Source organism: Corvus moneduloides, chromosome 11, assembly GCF_009650955.1.
Source record: "Corvus moneduloides isolate bCorMon1 chromosome 11, bCorMon1.pri, whole genome shotgun sequence".
Lineage (NCBI taxonomy): Eukaryota > Metazoa > Chordata > Aves > Passeriformes > Corvidae > Corvus > Corvus moneduloides.
In genome coordinates, this window is record NC_045486.1 from 1,544,498 (window position 1) to 1,564,248 (window position 19,751).

The 19,751-nt window shown below is 49.0% G+C and overlaps 1 protein-coding gene across 3 annotated transcripts in view; it reads right to left on the minus strand.

The window, feature by feature from the left end:
• Window positions 1-1,854: 1,854 nt before the first annotated feature.
• GRM7 (glutamate metabotropic receptor 7) overlaps window positions 1,855-19,751 on the minus strand; it is a 207,720-nt gene continuing 189,823 nt past the window's right edge. For 2 of the 3 annotated variants that reach the window (XM_032120574.1, XM_032120571.1), the window contains 2 exons: window positions 17,544-17,636; window positions 1,855-3,004 (listed from right to left, as the gene is read on the minus strand). In XM_032120574.1, the coding sequence (XP_031976465.1) occupies window positions 17,566-17,636 (71 nt within the window). In that variant the 3' untranslated portion in view covers window positions 1,855-3,004; window positions 17,544-17,565. The remainder of the gene's footprint in view (window positions 3,005-17,543; window positions 17,637-19,751) is intronic. The other variant, XM_032120573.1, reaches the window with a different exon arrangement.

Below are 19,751 nucleotides of genomic sequence, written 5' to 3' on the forward strand. Positions count from 1 at the left end.
ACAATTTGGTTGTATATAAATATATGTGGTTTGCCACCCTTAATCCTGCAGGAAAGGGTTGTGTTAGAGTCAGTAACACCTGTACAGTCTGTTAGACACAAAGGGCTGGCAAAGTTTGGGGCTGAGGTTGGATCCAGCCGCACCCCGACTCCTCTCTGAGGACTTTAGGAAGCTGGGGGGCCCTTTCTGCCCCTCGTGATTGAACAGGAGGGCTTCCCTAAAACTGGGGACGACTTTTCCTGGGGCTCCCAATCTGCTAGGTGACACAGAGTGGTCATATGCGTGTGTGTGTGTGTACATATATACACACAGATATATTTATGTACATATGTAGGTACAGCTAAAGAGAGCCATTAATGCACCCAGGGTCACAGCAGGGGAACAGCCACCACCTGCCTTTGCCTGTGCCGGCCCCACCAGTGATTGCACTGGGATGGCACCAGTGAGGACACAAATCACAGCCAGCAGATTCCACGTGGCACTTTGATACATGGAAATATTCCCAGGCTTTTCCTGCCACCTCGATTTACTGATGTTTTCAGGCTGTGATCAGACTAGAAAGACATTCAGGATGGATAAATCCTGTAAGGCTGCCTTGGGTCAATCTGGAGCAAACCAGGGGGGAACAGGGATGTTGAGGCTGTGCATGATCAAAGGAAATTTGGCCCTGACTGCAGCCAGAAGGGGAAAACATCAGTGGCCAACCTTTAGCAAACAGTGCAGCTCATGAACCAGAACCCACTTCATGTGGGTGTTGTGGTTCACATGCGACCCCTATAAAAATAAAATAAGCAGGAAAATGAAAGGCTCAGGGTTTCTTCTCTGTGGGCTCTGATGCAACATGAGCTGGGAGAAGAAATTAAAAAACCCTAATTCCCCATCACTCCCTCTCAGCAGCACCATTCACTCTTTGCACCTCAGTCCCCCTTCACCAAAATAAAGTGGAAACCAAACGAACAAACCATTTTTTCCCATTCAGAAAAACAACAACAAAAAAAGAGAGTCTTTGAGCAAGAAACATTTGTTTGATAGCAACATACTTATTTAGCCCAATGCTGCCTCTGTCCCTGTGTTTACGGGAAAAGGAAAATGCTGCAGCACCTCTGCCTTCATTATTAGCTGAGCTGGTGATCAGTTTCTTGCTACCAAAGCCTTGACCTGGGTGGAGTTTAATCTATTGTCTGCTGCAGGTCATTCTTAGGTGCAGGAACGTCCCCCCAGCCACGGCCGTGCAGAGTCAAGCAGGCTGTGTGTGACACGCAGCTCTTCATCTCTATGTGCCGTGGCCCTGCTGCAGCTGTCACAGCTTCTTTTGATGCTGATTAACCTCATCAGTATAATTGATCAAGTTGTCTGGAGAAAATGGGAGGCTAAATACCTTCCCGGGGATCCGTCAGAGCAGCCGAGCCGAGGTTGCTATGCGGAAGGTGCTGTGCTGCAAAGGGAATGAGTTTCCTCTTGCCTAAACTTCTCCCTTTTCCTGCCCCAGCTCACCCAGCCCGTGCCTGGCAGATTGACTCTGATTAATTGCTCGCTTAATTACCTTCTGGTGTGCTGTTGAACGTAATGTCCTTCAAAGGCATCAGAAGTCTCAGCAGTTGACAGCAGCTTTGGAGATATCGAACACAGACAGGAGGTTGGCACTGTGGGACTCCAACTTGGCTTTTGGGGTTGTTACAGATCTTTAAAAGTGCCTTTCAAGCACTTTTTCCCCCTGCAATCAGCTGCCAGCTCCTCCAGGACTTTCTCCAGACCTGCTCCTTGTGCACAAGCCCCTCTGTGCTGGGTTTTTGGATGTCTGACAATGTCATGAAATAAATGTTAAGTCACAAGGGGGAAGGGGGAGGGAACAACTGAAAAAATATATTTATTGGAGTAAATAAAAAAAAGTTAACCAAAATCCTTTATTGATACATTCTTGGATAATACCACAGGATTGAGAGAATGGAAAGGGAGGGAGGAGGTTGCGGCAAAGATTGGTTTCACTAAATTGGCACATAAGCAGCAAGATTAACGAAATTACTTATTACAAACAGTATAAAACATACATGCTTCTGTAAGTCCTTATCACACTGGTCAATCATGGTGGGGCATCAACAAAGAAAAACCTCAAGACATGTAAAAGCCATATTCTTTCCTCCAAATATCATAAGAATCATTGAAATTATTGCAAAATAGTCATATACCTTAAAGAAAAGAACAAAATAGAACACAAATACAAATATCAAACATAAATTATTAACATGTACCATAAAATACATTACTGGCATGCATTCCAAAGATCAAGACCTCTACTAAAACTCAGCAAAAATCCTTCCTGCTTCCTCTGCAGCCCATCGGAGGTGTGAAGGGGGGGGGGACAAACTTCGCCAGCACAGTTTTTGGTCTTTAAACTCTTTTTTTTTGTTTGTTTGTTTGTTTAGTTAAAAAAAATAAGGTGTATGGATTGCAGTGATACAAGAGTAATAATACAAGTCATGTACACAGGTCTCAGATCCTCAGTTGTCAGTTGGTTTGAGAAGTGCCGAGAGCACAGGGCCTCAATGAAACCGTGCATCCAAAAAACAAACAGTGACCTTGGAACAACATGGATGGCAATATGCAAAAATCCTCACAAACTGTACAGAGAGTTCAAAAACTTGCCGTCTGGAAGTACATAGACAGAATTAGCCCCTTAGAGTCCAGAGCAGCCGAGTGCAGCCGGCCCGGGGAGCCGCTCCTGTGGCGCGGCCATGGCGGCCCCAAGGCCGGAGCGGCTCCGAGGCCACGGCCAGGCCAGCACCGTCCGGAGCTGGGAGCGATGGAGGAGATCCCAGGAGCAGCCTGGAGCACGGGGCTCCTCTCGCCTCCCGTGGCCCCGCCGTGCCCCGGTCCCCCCGGGAGGGCCCCCCGTGTGGGGAGCTCAGCGAGGCGGGCGGGCTCCGGGCCTGGCCCGCGCCCCACGGCGGCTGGGCCTAGATCACCAGGTTGTTGTAGCTCACGTACTTCTTTTTTGCAGCAGGGCCTGCAAGAGAAGCGGACAGAGGTCAGAGCCTGCGGGCCGAGCCCTTCCGTGGGGCTGCTCCGGAGGCACCGGGAATGGGGACACGCAGGTGGCTCCCGGCCCCGAGCTCCTGCCCGCAGGACTCCGGGCAGGCGGCTCCCAGGCCAGCCCAAGCTCCAGCTCCGGCTCTGACTATCAACAAAATTAGCACAGATTGATTTTGTCAGGCTCCCGCAGTCTGGGTGACTGCATTGCCGAGGCACCACAACCAGATCCTATTAAGATTTCTTTTTTTATAAAAACAGTGACACTTCCTCCAACTTCTTAAATCTCCCGGGCTAAACTTGGCTTTTCTCATGGATAAAGTGATCCTTATTCAAGTTTTGTGACTTCTGAGAATTTTTCAATATGGGGATGAAGGTACCAGCTTTCCTAATTATGACCTTCAAATCCAATCTGTTTGCAAACAGAAGGAAATCAAACCAGTCAGAACTTTATGAGTGCTGCTACACATGCCCATCAGGAAAAACTGCAAATATTTGCAGCTGAACACAGAGCAAAATGTTCTGCAGTACTTCGGCAACACTGACAGATCCAGGACACAGAATCATGGAATATCCTGAGCTAGAAGGGACCCACAGGGATCATTGATCCAGCTCCTGGCCCTGCACAGACACCCCAACAATCCCACCCTGGGCATCCCTGGGAGTGGTATCCAAACACTCCTGGAGCTCTGGCAGCCTCAGGCCGTGGCCATTCCCCGGGGAGACTGGGCAGTGCTCCACAGAGACCAAAAAAAAGAGCCTGGATTTACAGTTTGCTAAAGCACTGAAATCTAAATCTCACAGTCTCTGAGAGAATTTGGCATAACTTAAGCAGTTTGCTGAATATTTCCAGCCTGCTAAGCTGGGGCAGACACCACTCACACTTTGGATGATGTTTTTAACGTGGTGTGTTTCATTTTGAAACTTTCTCAGGAAGATTTAAGAGACACTACAGAGGGAGAGGCAAGACCAACAATTGGATTTGTTCTGCAAATCTGCTTTTCAAACTTCATTGGGTTTGGGCATCCCAGGGCTCCTCTCAGTCCCTCTGCAGAACCAGACCCAGACAGGACATGGAGCTCTACCCGCCCCCGGAGCATCCCTCCCAGAGCTCTGTGTCCCCCAAGCATCCCCCGGATCTCTGCCAGCCCCTGAACATCCCCCTGGATCTCTGCCAGTCCTGTAATCATCCTCACCTCAGAGACTACACACAGCTCCCTCTGCTCCCCACCCAGGCTGTGGTGTCCCCCTGGGGGTGTCCCCCGGCCAGCACTGTCACCAGCACTGTCACTGAGATCACTGCTGGTTTTTCAGAAACACTTGCTCTGCCCTCCCTCAGCAATTCAGACTATTCAGAGTACAGCCACAGAGTGCAGCCCAGTATCAATATTTCCCATGGTGTTCACTGTGTCACTGACAAAGAAAGGATTTTAGTCCCAGGTATATCCAAGATGGGCATGTAAGGACCCCGTGCATAACTGCAGCCCTTTGCAGTATTATCCTGAAACCCTCATTCAGCTGTTTCCTCATGCCCCAGACAGGAGTCAGTGCTGTCTGTTCAATCAAGGACTGATCCCACAAAGTGCTGATCATCTTCAGTTCCCATTAACTTCTCTTGGACACGAAGGTGTCCAGCATCTGCCAGGATAAAATTCATTATCTTTCAAGGCTACACTACAAATATCCAATAAACTGGGGAATGCTATTAACCGCTGAAGAAGGGTAAAATGAGCCTGGAAAAAAAAATGTCATCATGGAACAGGTTGCAAAGTAATTCCATGTATTATTCTGTGATGTACTTCAGATTTGCCCATTACATGCTCCAATTTCAAAGAGCAGCAGCGTTCCTATGACAGAGATTTAGATGCTCCCACTGTGGGTTCAGATCATGTCATCCCTCCAGTGCCTCCCAGGTACCACTGGGGCTCTCAGCAAAACCAGTCATTTTGCTGATGAGTTTTCTCACCAGTTCAGCCACAGTATTCCTTTCTCATTTCCAACAGGACAAGGACCCACTGGTGACGTATGGATTGAGCCAAGGAATGCTGTGGATAAGGTGTACCTGGATGGGCTCTGAGACAGTGACACAATCCTTGGCAAGGCTCTGCCTCACCAGGATAATGTAGTTGACAAAAGCATCATCCATAATTCAGATAAAATGATCAATAAAACCCTGTGGTTATTTTTGGAGAGGAAAGACAGCCTTCCTTGTTTAAAGGCTGTTAGGCCAGGGGGGATCATGTCCCCTGATGGTTGCTGGCGCTCTTCCCCACTCTGCTCCTGCACTAACTCCAGCATCTGCAGCCCAGCCTCTGTGCAACTTCGAGACACATTCCAGTCTTGGAGAGTTCAGGAGAGACACAGTCTACCTCGATAATGAATCTCTCCTGAGTCACAGCTCATCATTATCATTGGCAATTAGCACCAGGTATGGATTTGATTTTCCTCAAAGAAATTAATTTACATGAAAATGGGGGACGCTAATGAAACATCAGCGTTACCAGGCTTTGCCACGCTTTAATCCATGAGACACGAGCATTCCCTGCTCTTTACACGGGAAGCAGATACAGATCTCACACTCTCTGCTGCTGTTCTGCTAAAGGGTGACGGCTCCCCGACAGTGAACACAGATTGGCCTCTTGCAAACCACATATACATGTTAATTAATATACATCATGTTAATTAATATACATATAATTATGTCAGCCTCAGCTGGCCACTGATTTAGATGTGCTGGCAGCGAGCCAAGAGCAGCATCTGCAGTGCCGGGCCATTGCCTGTGCCCAGGGGGACACGGACCTGCTGCATCTGCGCCCCTTCCTCAGCTCCGGGTGAAGCACCACGCCAAGGGGCCGCGGGAGGAACGGGCTCTCGGTTTTGGGTACCAAATTCGGTGTGGAAAGGAAGCATCCCGGCCCCAGCCTGCCCGTTTGCAAGTAAAGGTGCTCCGGAGGCATTTGCACCGTGTAACTTGCTCAGAAAAAAAGGGGACTTATCAAAAGAGCCTTAAGCACCTTAAAAAGAGGTTCCTATCGCAGTGAGAGACAAGCGTCCTTTTCTGCTAATTTTCCGCTAATTAGTGGTGAAGAGTGACAATGCCAACAGGAGATGAGTACGAGGGACACCTGAGGAATACAGACCGTTGACACAGGCAGGACCTCTGCACGGTCTCCAGTTCAGTCCAGGCACAATAATTCATTCCTTTCCAGCAGCGGGGGGAAGTGAGAGCCTACACCCGTCCCCTTCCAGAAGTGAGTAACAGGATGGGAAACAGCTGCACCTCTGTGCCAACAACACATTAAAAACAAATACACAGAAGCAAAAATCCTCTTTGGATTTATAAGTTTCATCACTTGACTGGTTTTCATTATCTTGAGCACAGGTCACAAAGAAAGGAGCTCCCACAGCACCCCAGAGCAAGGCAGAGCTGTCAATACTGACTCAGAGCGAGATGTAATCACTTGCACTTCAATTTTATGCACATTTGTAACCTCTTCCATGCTTAAAGAGAAAAGATGTACAGTGCAAGAAATGAATTTTATTGCAGCCCCCAGGCATCTCAAGCTATCAAATGTATGAAACATCATCTCAGTATTCCCAGCTCCGAGCAGGGATGGACATGGGCATGGCTCTGATTCCCTCTGCAGTCACTGTGGCAGATAATTCTTAGCTCCTCTCTTTCATTTCTTTAATTCTGGCTTAGCAACCCATATCATTTGTGCCAGGCAGAGCAGAGGCTGATTATTAAATCCTACTTCTAGTCCATCTAAAATCAAAATGGAGCTTTGTGGCTTCTCCTCCATCTCTGCCAGAAAGACAGAGCTATCCTCATGCTCTGCTGCCTTTAAATTGGGGAATTTAGATGAGAGTGAGATGAAAGCAACAGGCCTAAATGATTCTACATGCTTGCCCAAACCCCAACAAATGGAATGAAGCTTGCAGAAAATAATTTTAAATTTGGTATCTAAATGTAAATGGATTGTTCTTTCACATTTTGACATCTCTCTGTTGTGCTACCACAGTGTTCTGGCACCTTATCAGGTCTCTCAGTGCCTGCATTGTACAAAGCCACTTCACTGCCCACGCTGGTGGGTGCCTCCAGCCTGGACCCCGTGGCTTTGATGCAGATGAGCAATGGAATGTCCTCTTTTAATAACAGAATGTGAATATATGAAATAACAAATATAACATTAGGAAAAGTGTGTTCCTCCCTAATTGCTTTGCAGCCTTCTCTCCTCATAAATTATGTCATCTTCAGCTGTCACTCTTGGTGCAGCAGCACAGCCAGTGCCTGGGCACTGGGGACAGCTGGGAATAGCGGTGGCATTCCGGGTGTGGGAGATGCCTCAGCAGATCCCAGAGAGCACCAGGGCGGGGCAAGGTGCTAAAAACATTTCTGCTCTTTCCTGATTTCAGATTTTCTAGGACACAACTGGTCAGGTGGCAGCTGGTGACGAGCTGGACAGGCTCTGGATGTGCCAGCCACAGGACATGCTCAGGTGACACAGTGCTCAGGTGACACCATCATAGAATCACTGAACTTGGAAAAGTCCTCCAACATCATCGAGTCTACCCCTTCCCCCAGCCCTGCCAAGGCCACCACTCCCCCATGTCCCCAAGTGCCACATCCACACGGCTTTTAAATCCTTCCAGGGATGGGGACTCCACCCCTGCCCTGGGCAGCTGTGCCAGGGCTGGACAGCCCTTGCCACGGAGAAATTTTCTCTAAGATCCAACCTAAAGCTTCCCTCGTGCAAGTCAAGGCTGTTTCCTCTTGTCCTGTGACAAACCGTCTCTGGCCATCCCTACATCCCTTCTGATGGACACGGCCCTTTAGGTTCTCCAGCAGGATAACTGGATGGATTGTCCTTAGGAATCACTGAAAATCCCAAAGGTGGCTGACACCTCAGGTGGGGCCATGTGGGCACATTTTGACCTGGCATAGGCACATAATACACACAATGCACATAATGAATACACACAACACAGTGCTTGCTGTTGGAAATCCACTGAGCTGCCACAAAAATGTCAAATGCTGCAAAAGATGAAACCAAAGCAGCCTCCCCCACATGCCCAGACACGGATTTGAGGGGACAAGGCCAGGTTTTCTGTCGACTCAGCTCAGCTGATGTGAGCAGGGTGCCAGGAGGAGATGTCCAGCCAGGCTGTCCAGTCCCACCCCAACACCACTCCGGTGCCTCTGCTCCCCATCTGCAGAGCACTGGTAACATCTGTGAGCTCCTGCTCCAGAGGGGCCCAGGAGGTGACACCAGCACCCAGAGCTCACCAGTGAGTGATGAATGTCAGGAGAGCACCAGAACAGAGAGCTAGAGCATCCTGCTCTGTACACCCTGGATAGCCTGGACAGGCCTGGCTCACCTCAGGAGCTCAGAATGCAATTAAATAATGAAACTGTTACTTCAGCTCATTAGAATAATGATGTTTATGCATATGCATGCAAATACTGTGCTCAGAGCAGGGCTGGGCAGATGCTGCAGGTGTATTTTCATCCAAAGAGCCCTCTCCTCTCTGTCACTTCACACAGCTTCCACTCCTAAATTCCTCATATTCTATCCAGGGCTCCATTTTACCTTCAGAGCTCCCTTATTATTATTATCCCTTTTAGACACGGCTGTTTCCCCTGCCTGTCACACGGCCCCTGAGCACACCCAGCCTGCAGAGCACAGCAAGTGAGTGGCAGCACCCTCGAAGTGAGCCCTGAACTCAGGGTGCTGCCAGAACCCCGCACAGAGCAGCACCGGGCCAAGGAGCAATTACAAATATTCAATACCCTGGGTTCCTTTAATGAGCACTGCTTTGAAGTTCCCAGAAGGATTTAATGGGAAGGAAGAGTCCGACCTCGCCGGTTCCCCAGAGCATGTGGGGGTTTGAAGCCAATTTTTCTTTCAAAAGTCTGTTTTAGCTTTAAAAGCTTTCAAGCAGTAGCAGCTATCGGGGTGTGTGTTTTTAATTCCTCAGGTTTGGTTATGATGCTCTTTCTGTGAGAACTGGGAATGTATCCGAGAGGAAGAGTAATAAAAGCAGTTCTTGGATAAGATAATGGCATAATAATAGCATCAATTCAGGTCAAAGTGGCAATGATCTGACCCTCTTAGAGCTTAAGACAGCGTGGGAGGGTTTGAGTACATAGAGTAAGTGTTTGCTTTGGTGTCCTGCAAATGTGTTGGACTGAGCCCAAGCTGCTGGTGAACTTCTCTCTCCAGAGAAGGAACCCAGAGCTCAGACAACACAGGGACAGCAATTCTATCAGACACACGCCTGCACTGCAGCACAGAGCCAGACAACTCTGACTTTGTTTCCAGTAGATTAATTCCCATTCATTCTGGTGAAGCAGCCTTTCCCCCAGTGAATCCCAGAAAGGATGGAATCATCATCTCCGTCACCCCAGAAGCCACAGAATGATGTCAAGGTTATTCTGTGCAGTCCCTGTGCATGAGGCACCTCTTTGGAAAGAGGAAAGAAGAAGGAATGGACTGTTGGAAAGCTGGGCATGTTTTCCTCTTGTGTACAGATAAATAATGGACTTGGGCTCACACACAGAGCTCTGGCAGGGGGGGACAGAGAGAGCTGCTGTGCTGGAAAGCTTTTCCTCATGGCACAGGGTAACCATTACACTTCCCTAACACTGCTCCGTGGACAGCAAATTTAAGCTGTCTACAAAGACAAGTAAGAAAAAATCCTATGGAACACAGCACAAAACATGCACTTCCTATTTTCAGGAGAGAGCAATGGTGAACTGCCAGTTAACTCCAGCTCTCCAGCCTGGAGAGGGATTGCAACCCACTGAAATGCCACTGAACTCCTGCTCGAGACAAGGGCACCTGGGGATTTCTGCTCTGCCAGCCCTGAAAATTTACAGAAAACCATAAACCAGAAAGTTAATGACTTCTTATGATGCTTCTATAACGATTTCCCTCGTGGATACAGGGAGCACTTTGGGTTTGTCATGGTTTTCCATCACTGGGCAGTAAGCTCAGACCCTGGGGGCAGCTGCCCTTCCCGGGCAAAACACATCCCTGAGGAATGTTAGCAAACTCCAATGGCCTCTAGCAGGAGACATCCCCGTGGCAAGGGCAAAAGGCAGTGCTGGAGGCAATCTGCTCCTTCGAAACATAGACGTGTACCTGCATGAATTGTCACGAGCTGTAACCAGGGATGGGGGACATGCTGGGATATCCCTAAAAGCTGGGCTGTGGGAGTGCTCCCTGGAGAGAGGTGGCACTCAGCACATGTGCTCCACTTACAGAGGCCAGTGACAGCTCTGTGTACACAAACACTGCACATCATTTATCTCCTGCCTCCGAGCTGCTCGCGCCAATACCTCTGTCAGCCTCAATAAGCTCCTCCTGATAAGCTGCAGAGATGATCCAAAGTGCCTGTGGTGACAGACTCTGCTCCCAGCTCCCCAGGGCTGGGCTGAGGGATCAGCTCCACCAGCCACCCCTCGGCTTTGAGGAGTTATTGGAGTGGGACCTCCAAAGACCAATCCAGAGATGAACCTCCCCACTTGAACCACTAAAATAAATGCGACTTTCAGTCATAGAACAGAGCCAGGCTGTTTGCAGCCTGAAAGATCATCAGGGTTTTGCCAGAAAGAGAACTGTGGGATTGAGATTTTGAGTCAGGAAATAAGACTGTAATAGGGAAGGATTAGTTGTACCCTTCCATATAAAAGCTAAAATCAGCAAAGTATGGCACTGCTGAAGAACATCAATCTCAAGCACGTTTGGCTGCATCCTTTTCCTATCTCCATCTCCTCCTTGTCTGCTTTGCAGATAAAAACTTCTGCGTCAGGTGAAGCTTGAGAGTATCTGCCCCACCAGGATCAGAGGATGCACAGCAGGAAAGCTTATCAACACCTCCAGCAGTGAAGGATTGCAGAGGGGCACAGGCAGAGCTGTGTTTGTGCTCTGGCAGTGGGACGTGGTCAGGGAGTGGGGGACAGAAGTCCTGCTCCGAGTGGAGGAGGATGTGAGGATGGAACCAGTTCTCAGGGGACAAGGGAGTCACTGTACAACCCTCACACCCATCCATCCCCAGAGTGTCACCTGCACCAGCTTCACATGGAGCTGGAGAAATGCACAGGATCTTAGGAAATGTGTTTCCAAATGTTTATGAGATTATGGCAGGGAAGAAACAAACCCAACTCATATTCCTTAATTGGAGCTGGCGGTACAGAAAACCTGCTAATTCCAACTCCATTTCTACTACTTCTGTGTGAATGCCATGGGCTGGAAAGATAACAAATGGGGGCAAATTATTTTCACCTGCTTAAAACAAAGTAATTAACAGCACTTTGGTTATCTTACCTGGAAAGCCAGGCTCTGCAGAGAGCTGTTAGAGCCAAGCGTGAAAACAGTTTGCATGAAACATAATTAAAATTATGACCTGAGTGATGGCTTCAACATCCCCAAGGAGGTCTGGAGTCAGAGCTGTTGGAAAACAATTCACCTCTGCCTCCTGACTGTGTTGCTGAACTGGTTCCAGAATGTCCCCAGTGCCTTGTCCCCAGCCCCTGGGCCCGGCGGGGGCTCCGTGGCTGCCCTGCCCTCCCAGCCCTGCTGTGACCTGTTCCAGCACATCTCTCCAGCCTTTATTTCTCCTGCCTTCCTGGGAGGTGTTGCAGGCCTCACAGGGAAGAATTCCTTGTCAATATCCCACCTAACCCTGCCCTCTGGCAGTGGGAAGCTATTCCCCATTCCCCTTGTCCTGTCCCTCCAGCCCCTGGAAATATTCTCTCTCCACCTTTCTTGTCAGCCCCTTCAGGCACCAGGAGGCCACAGTTATGTCTCCCTGAAGCTTCTCTTCAGCACTCCCAATTCTCCAAGCCTTTCCATGGTTATACAGCAATCACACAAGCAATATTTTCTTACTCACACCCAGGAACTCCTCTCCCTTCCTGCCAGCTGGCTTGCTCCAACTCCTTGGCAAAGACTTGCAAGTAACAAACATCTTAACAGGAAAATCAAGCATGTTCATGAGGTGCAAAGAGACTCAATTCACTGGAAAATGTATTCCTGGTGTACAACTCTGTTACACAGTGTCTGACAAAATTACACTCTGAGCTGCACTGTTAAACAGCCCAATTTTGCTGCAATCAACATTTAATTTTTTAGCAGAAAGTCTTGATTTCAAATAGCCTGGAAATGTTTAACAGCTGATATTAATAAGACCCCAGATTTATTGCAGGGCTCTTTATCCCAGGGACATGATAAGCATTGTGACAAGTGGTGTGACTATGGCAACTCTTATCTTTTTTATTTCTTTTTCCCCTGAACAGCAAGAACAGGCACCTCACTGGATGCAGTGCCAGACTGCTCCCAGGTGAGAGCCAGAGCTCTGGGTCACTGAGGGGAAACTCAGCCGAACCTCAGATCCCAGCACCAGGCTGCCTTTCTTGCCTCTTATGTGTCTCCACAGTGTGTTTCGTGGGCATTTACATGTATTTGACCTAATTGCCTTCCTTGTTTTTTCATTTTTCTCTATGGGTAGAAAACAACCCCCTGCCTTTGCTCCCTGCTGTCAGACAGAGTCCAAGCCAAACAATCTCAGCCTGAAGTCGAAACACCTCTTTTCAAGACCAAAAGGATGCTCTCCTCTAATGAATCCCATACCGCACTGGGAGACCCCACATTTCCTTCCCTGAAGGCAGTAAAGAGAAACGAACCCCCTGTGATGTTTTCCAGAGGTCCTGGGTGTGACAGCAGTGCCTGTCAGAGAGGAGCACCCAGAAAGCCCAATTTCTGATGGGCCATTGCTTTGATTTGCTGCTGCTTCCTGGGCCTCAAAAGCCAAACAAACCCAGGTCCCTGCACAAATATATTCTCTGTTTGCTCTCTGTGACAACACAGACCAACATCTCCCTCATTTCCAATGTGATTTTCTGCCAGTGACAGAGTAGAGCTGTGCTCCCACCCTCCCCAGCCCATCAGCACCTCATTTCCCAGAGCTGCTGGGATTTTCTATGGTTTGTTTCCCACAAGGTGACAAAAAACATCAAGGTTTGGACAGCATCACCAAAGACACACAATCAGGCTGGAACGGAGATTTTTTTGCTGTTCTTACAAAATCTGAGCAGTTTTCTCCATCCTTGCAATCATGTCCACCAAAAACTGCCTGGATTCGTGTCTTTGAGAAATTAATTTTGCTGCAATATTGCTTGGGTTTTGTTCTCCTGGCCTTTTCACTCCATCATTACTACAATTTCCTTTTTGAACTCACTTGCCAAATTTTCAACAGATTTGTGAACAAAAAGGGTGCTTCCAGCCCCCGGTTCTGCTGCTGCTGGGAACTCTGCAGCTGTGAGCTGTTCCCTAAAGACTGAATTCCAGCGATTTCAGGGACTTCAGGGGAATGAAGGGGAGGATGTGAAGTTTGATTTCCTACAGCTCCTTCCCTGAGTCATGTCCCCAACGGGGAGAAGGATGTGAGTGAGTGCTGTAAGAGCCCCCAGCAGGGAGCTGAGAACAGCATGGGGTGAGCACTGATATTTGCCCTGCCTGGGAGAAAGGGAGCCATTACAAATATATGGAAGATAAGAGAGCCAAAAGCCGTGTCTTTTCCCTGATACTACAATTTATAACTTTGACAGAATCTCCCGGAAAGGATGTAAGGAGTGATAAATTAGTCAAAGGGAGAACTCAGAGCTACTGAGAGTTTGCTTAGCAAAAAAGTGAGAGGGACTGGTCCATGAGGTGTAACTGTATCTGCTCACTCCTCGTCCAAATTTCCCAGGAAAAAAGATCACATAAGAAGACAGAAAAAATGTAATGAACGATCAATACTTACACACTAATTAATCCTAATTTGTGCTCACAGACACCCATCTACTACCCAGCTTTTAATAGCCAGGGCACTTCTAGCTGTGTGTTTTTATTCACACATCAAACTCGAAGGCGATGGTTTAAGTGCCCTCAGAATTTCAATTTTTAAAAAAGGAAAGAGTCTGACACTTCCCTGCATATTTACAAGTCTTGTATTGTGTAAGTCATGGAAGGTGTGAGACAGTCTGCAAATAATTAATATGGGAGCAGGCAATTATATGAATGTACCATCAAAAGTAATTACTTTTAGATGTAAAAAAGAAAGTAACACAACCCCCAAGTGTTCAGACAGGAGGGAAGGTTCTCTCCGAGGGCTGGAGCCTCTCTGCTCTGGAGCCAGGCTGGGAGAGCTGGGGGTGCTCACCTGGAGAGGAGAAGGCTCCAGGGCCTAAAGGGGCTCCAGGAGAGCTGGAGAGGGACTGGGGACAAAGGCTGGAAGGACAGGACACAAGGAATGGCTTCCCAGTGCCAGAGGGCAGGGCTGGATCGGATATTGGGAAGGAATTTCTGGATGGGAGGGTGGTGAGGCCCTGGCACAGGGTGCCCAGAGAAGCTGTGGCTGCCCCTGGATCCCTGGAAGTGTCCAGGGCCAGGATGCACCACCGTGCAATACTTTTAAAATAAGCACATCACCATTAGAAGGAATTTGGGATGTTTAGTTTTCCAGTCAGCCATTCCAGAATCAAAACAGATGCAGTGAAGCGCTGTCAAAGTCTTTCCATTATCATTCTCATTTCTTAGCAGCCTTCATTGAACAGAAAATCCCTCAAGTGAGGTTAAACACAGAGCATTTTCTCAGGATGAAACTGGCCAGATTTAAAACAAAAATGACACTTCAATCTAGCAAATAATTATTCCTTAGCACACACTGGAGGCGTGATGAGCTACAGAGCATCTCACAACTCAGACCCAGAGCCTTCAAAGAGCTGCCTGTCCCCAGGGCCACCGGGCTGCTCATGGCCTGGGGCACCCTGGGCTCCCAGGGCTGTGAGCAGGAGGAGAACAGGCACGGAAAATCCTTGGTATTAGGGGGTACCTGAACTATTTCCCTCTTCCAACACCAGCCCCAGATCAGTTTGAAACCATGTCATGACTCCTATCACAACAGCTTCATTACGGAGTAATTATGTAATTGCATTTATATTCCAGGGAAGCTGTGCCCAAGGCAGGCAGTGACTCCACACGTGGTACTGCACATGCTGCAGACTGTGCCAGCCCCTGGCAATCACCTGGAGTTCCCCTGCATGCAGATCGAGCCAGGAGTGCCTCATGGAGCCACGCAGCCCCTCTGGGAGCAGCACCCTGTGCCCAGCCAGGGAGGGAGCTCCTGCCTCGGGCTGGCTCCCAATGCCACTGGAATCAGCACTCCCGGGGTGTCCATGTCCAGCCAGCCTCCCCAAACCCTGCAGCCAGCCACTGGCCCATCCAAATCCATCCAGGAAGCACTGGAGATGCACTCTCTGCCCAAAGCAGCGCCCCAGGCCAGCTTCGGGACACCCAACGCAGAGGAATGCAGAGGCCAAGCCAAGGCCAGGACAGGGAGCTGCTCCTCCGTGTGCCCTCAGCCCTGGCAGCCACAGCCCAGCCCAGGTGGGGAGGTGCAAAGTGCTGCAGACCTTCCTGCAGTGCCAGCTGTGACCCTGCAGCTCTGCAGAAGCCTCAGATGTTCCTTTGCCTTGCTCTCTGATGGACAATTTCTTCCACAAAGAGTTTTTCAAGCCTTGTATTTTCATCAGCCTCAGGAGCAGAGAAGCCCTATTTGTCACTCGCAGGAAACAATTTAAAGCATTACAAACACATTTCTCTGTGCATCACAAGCAGAAATTGATACAGTCAAGTCAGGGCTCAGCTCTGTGTTCATTCCTACTACAAACACCTTACCAGCAAAACAAGTGTCAATTTACAGCCGGGCTGATGTTTTCCTGCTATCCCTGCTTTGTTTTAATAAACTGCATTGTTTCATGCTGCTTTTTGTTTTGTATTCCTGGGAGAACAAATCAAAACAGCAACCAGGGCTCCAGGAGCCAGGGCTCCAGCAGCCAGCCCAGATAGAGCAGGAACACTGGGGCAGAGATGGAAAACAACCTGGAGCAGAGGAGCACTGGCAGGACCAGGAAAAGCCCATCCCTGGCTGTAGCATTTTCACAGCTTTTCTGGGCCAAATTTTAAAATCTGCTTAAAGAATCTGAGTGGCCAATTGCTTTTTATAGGACTTAGATGACATTTGTGTGCCTTTGCGGACAGCAATTCCTTGTATTATTTCCATTATTACACAGAAAAAAAATATTCCAGAATCGGTGTGAGCTCCCAATTATTTTAAATTTTTAGTTTTATTAAAAGAAATATTTCTCCTGAGATTTAAGTGTCTTCCATCTCTCTCTTTCTCATTTCCTTCCTTTAAAAATTTCATCTTCACACAACTGCCCTTTCCTGTCTCCTTTTTCATTTGCAGTAATACTTTGAGTGGCCCCTTCTCCTCGCCTGCTTTGTTCTATTTCCCTGCAGCCCAGCCCTTCCCGCCTCCAGCTCTTGGGTGCTCCGGGTCATCCCGGGGTTCATGGAGAGCTTCATGCCTTCAATCGGCCTTTCTGCCTGAGCTGGGAGTTGGCATAATGGCCCTGATTCAAATACAATAAAAACCAATTTGAGCACTCAGCGAGGACTGAACTGATGCTGGAGCTGGGGCAATTTGCACCAGCCAGAGATATCTGTAATTTTTTTCCCTGTGACTCAGAGACTCAATTCAAGCAACATTCCTACCTTTGCTGATAGAAGTTCTTGCCTATTAAGGACCAGCTAAACATTCTGAAGGCTGAATACAGTGATTTTTCCAGCCCCCAGTGCAGAGCACCACAGGAACCAGGTCAGGTACAACCTTTTGTACCTGGGCAAAGTCCCCTGAGCACACACGGAATTGTGAGAAATACTTATTAATGGTTGGTAATCACTTCTCTCCGGTATCAAAGGCTTCCTCCCTCTCATTGCCCTAGGAAAGCAGGAATTCCTGGCTGATGCAGTCACGAATACCAAAGGAGCTCACCCATCACCAGATCACCACGAGGCAGCCACGACACCCAGGAAAAGCCAGCCCACAAAATTGTTCACTCGTGGTTCCACGGAGTCAGTGGGCACTGGGCTGCCCATGGGGAGAAGAAGCTTTTCCAAACTCTTTGGAGCCATTTATAGTTTTGGAGTAGGGAGGGTTGATCACATTTTGGCAAACGTTATCTCTTTGCTGCCAGGCAAACCTCTGGGTAGAGGTGCTGGGGATGACTCAGAAAACACTTTGTTAGTTGTCGGATGTGGTGGCCAGAATTAACTTTTGATCATTTGTTTGTTCTTTTTTAAGCAAATATCTCCATCCTCAAAGGCTTTATCGGGATCCACCTCCAGTGGTGGGAAGCAGGAGAGCCCTCAGAGCTGGTGCTCGGGGATTCCAGCACAGGCACTGGAACCACCCATGTCAGGGGTCTCCCCTTTCCCAGGCAAACCCTCCCATGGCAGCCTTTGGCAATGGGTTTGTGACCGATTTTTAAGTTAGATATTTGTTTTAGCACAGCTGCACTAATGAACATTCCTCATATAGTTATGTATATAATAGTAAATCATAATAATCACCGTCATCATAATCATAATTTGAGAATAAAATAATAAAAGCTCGATTTTCCTTACCTTTTTGGAAAGCAGGCAAAAGCTACACAGTAGGTGGAAGAGTGTACCAAGTAACAGACTTTTGAACACTCTTTCTTACTGGTGGTATGGAGTCTACAGGGAAAGTAAATACATTGTATGTAGGATAGGTCTGGGCACCAGAACACTCACAGCCTGCCCTGCCGTGAGGCCCTGCCGTTCATCTGACTCAGAGTGGGGCACTGCAAAGCTGAGAGGCACCAGCACAGGAAATCAGCTCTGGTCAGCACCAAATGAACCAGGTCACAGAGCTCAGGTACCTCCAACCACGGGAGCAGCAGCTCACAGAAGAGCAGGGCTGGCTGAGCAGACTTTTCCTTCCTCTCGGGGATATTTTGGGGATATTTTGGCTGTAGTTTCAGACCCCCCATCCCTGCTCAGCCACAGAGTCACTCACAGGTTCCTTGGCATCATCAGCAGCCATTTTAGTACTTTGGATGGAGATATTCTTTCCTCAGGAAGGTGGAAGAAGCCCCATGAGCTCAGTGACATTGGGGGAGAAGAGGGAGGATGAGGAGGGATGGACATACAGACACAGCACGGGAGGATGAGGAAGGATGGACACAGCTCGGGAGGATGAGGAGGGATGGACACACAGACACAGCACAGGAGGATGAGGAGGGCTGGACACAGCATGGGAGGATGAGGAGGGATGGACACACAGACACAGCACGGGAGGATGAGGAGGGATGGACACACAGACACAGCACGGGAGCAGTTGCAGTCTGAGGCAGGAGATGTTTGTGATCCACCACCCAGATCCCCGTGGGAACCACGCAGTCAGTGCCCACTCTCGTGGCTGGAAGGAAGTGAGGATGGACATGCAGTGCCCTGGCTGCCGTTGGCATGGAGAAGGGCTGGCAGCACACGGGAAAGCACCACAGGGAGCACAGGGAACATGGACACAGTGCCTGGGGTGTTCCCTAGGAAAACTCAAGCAGCTGCCAGGGAAGTTCCACTTCCTTGCTAAAAGGGGAAGTGTCCAAGGCCGGGTCGGATGGGGCTTGGAGCAACCTGGGCTAGTGGAAGGTCAAAGGTCCCTCCCAGCCCAACCATTCTGTGGCTCCATGAAAGCAAACACTGAGAGCACCCAGCCCTCAGGAGGCATCACCTCCTCATCACCACACAACCACACTGCTGATTGCCTGATTTCCTGTCACTCTGTTGGGGAGAGCCAAGAATTAAAACAAGCTGATGGGGAAAAGGAGTAATTACATGTAAATCTCAATATAAGTTAAGTATGGGTTGGAGGTTCCAACATTCCTCTCCCAGTCTGACACTGCTCTTGCAGCAGAAACTCGAGCAGACAGCCCAGCAGGGCACTCACTGCCTGCTTCACCTCAGGCTCCATGAGAAACATCTTCCCAGCCAGTGTGAAATTCACCCAAAGACACACAAGAGCACAACAAACTGATCCCAGGGATGTGAGCTGCTGTGCACCAAATCCTGCTGATCCCAACCGTGCACTAGCAGGGAAAGCCGTGCAGTGAGTGACAGCAGGCACATGCCAGATGGCAAACAGGAGTGATTAAGAGAGTTTTCCTAAATAGAATGGAAAGCTTGGCCTTAATATATCCCATTCAGCATGAAAGCCCTCCCACGGTGTGGCTGGGGAGCTCAGCTCCTCGTGAAACTTCTGATTTCCCAGAGATCCCAAGGAAATGTGTAACACAGTGAGTCCCTGCTCCCCTGAGGGGTGGGAGATGAGGTCACTGCATTTCAAGTGATTCTCCTCTCATGTTAATCAGTGTCCTCTTTTAGACTCACCCCAAACCGCCAGTGTTTGAGCCCAGCTCTCCCAAGTGCTCTGCACATTTTCTTCTGAGCCTAAATTCCAGCAGATTGCCCCAGAGCTGTGTGCAGTGGCTCCACAGGATGAGGATCACCTGCTCCTGGGAAGCTGCTCACAGAGTTCACAGACTTCCAGCCTGACATGCACATCCTCAGTTCATTACCACAGAAGGGTTTGGGTGGGAAGGAATTCAAGCCCATCCAGTGCCACCCCTGCCAGGGGCAGGGACACCTCCCACTGTCCCAGGCTGCTCCAAGCCCCAGTGTCCAGCCTGGCCTTGGGCACTGCCAGGGATCCAGGGGCAGCCCCAGCTGCTCTGTTCTTTTAAAGCTCTACTAAAGCATGGAGATTCTTTCAAGGCTATTTCTCTGTAAAAGCACCCACATTCTGCTTTTGGT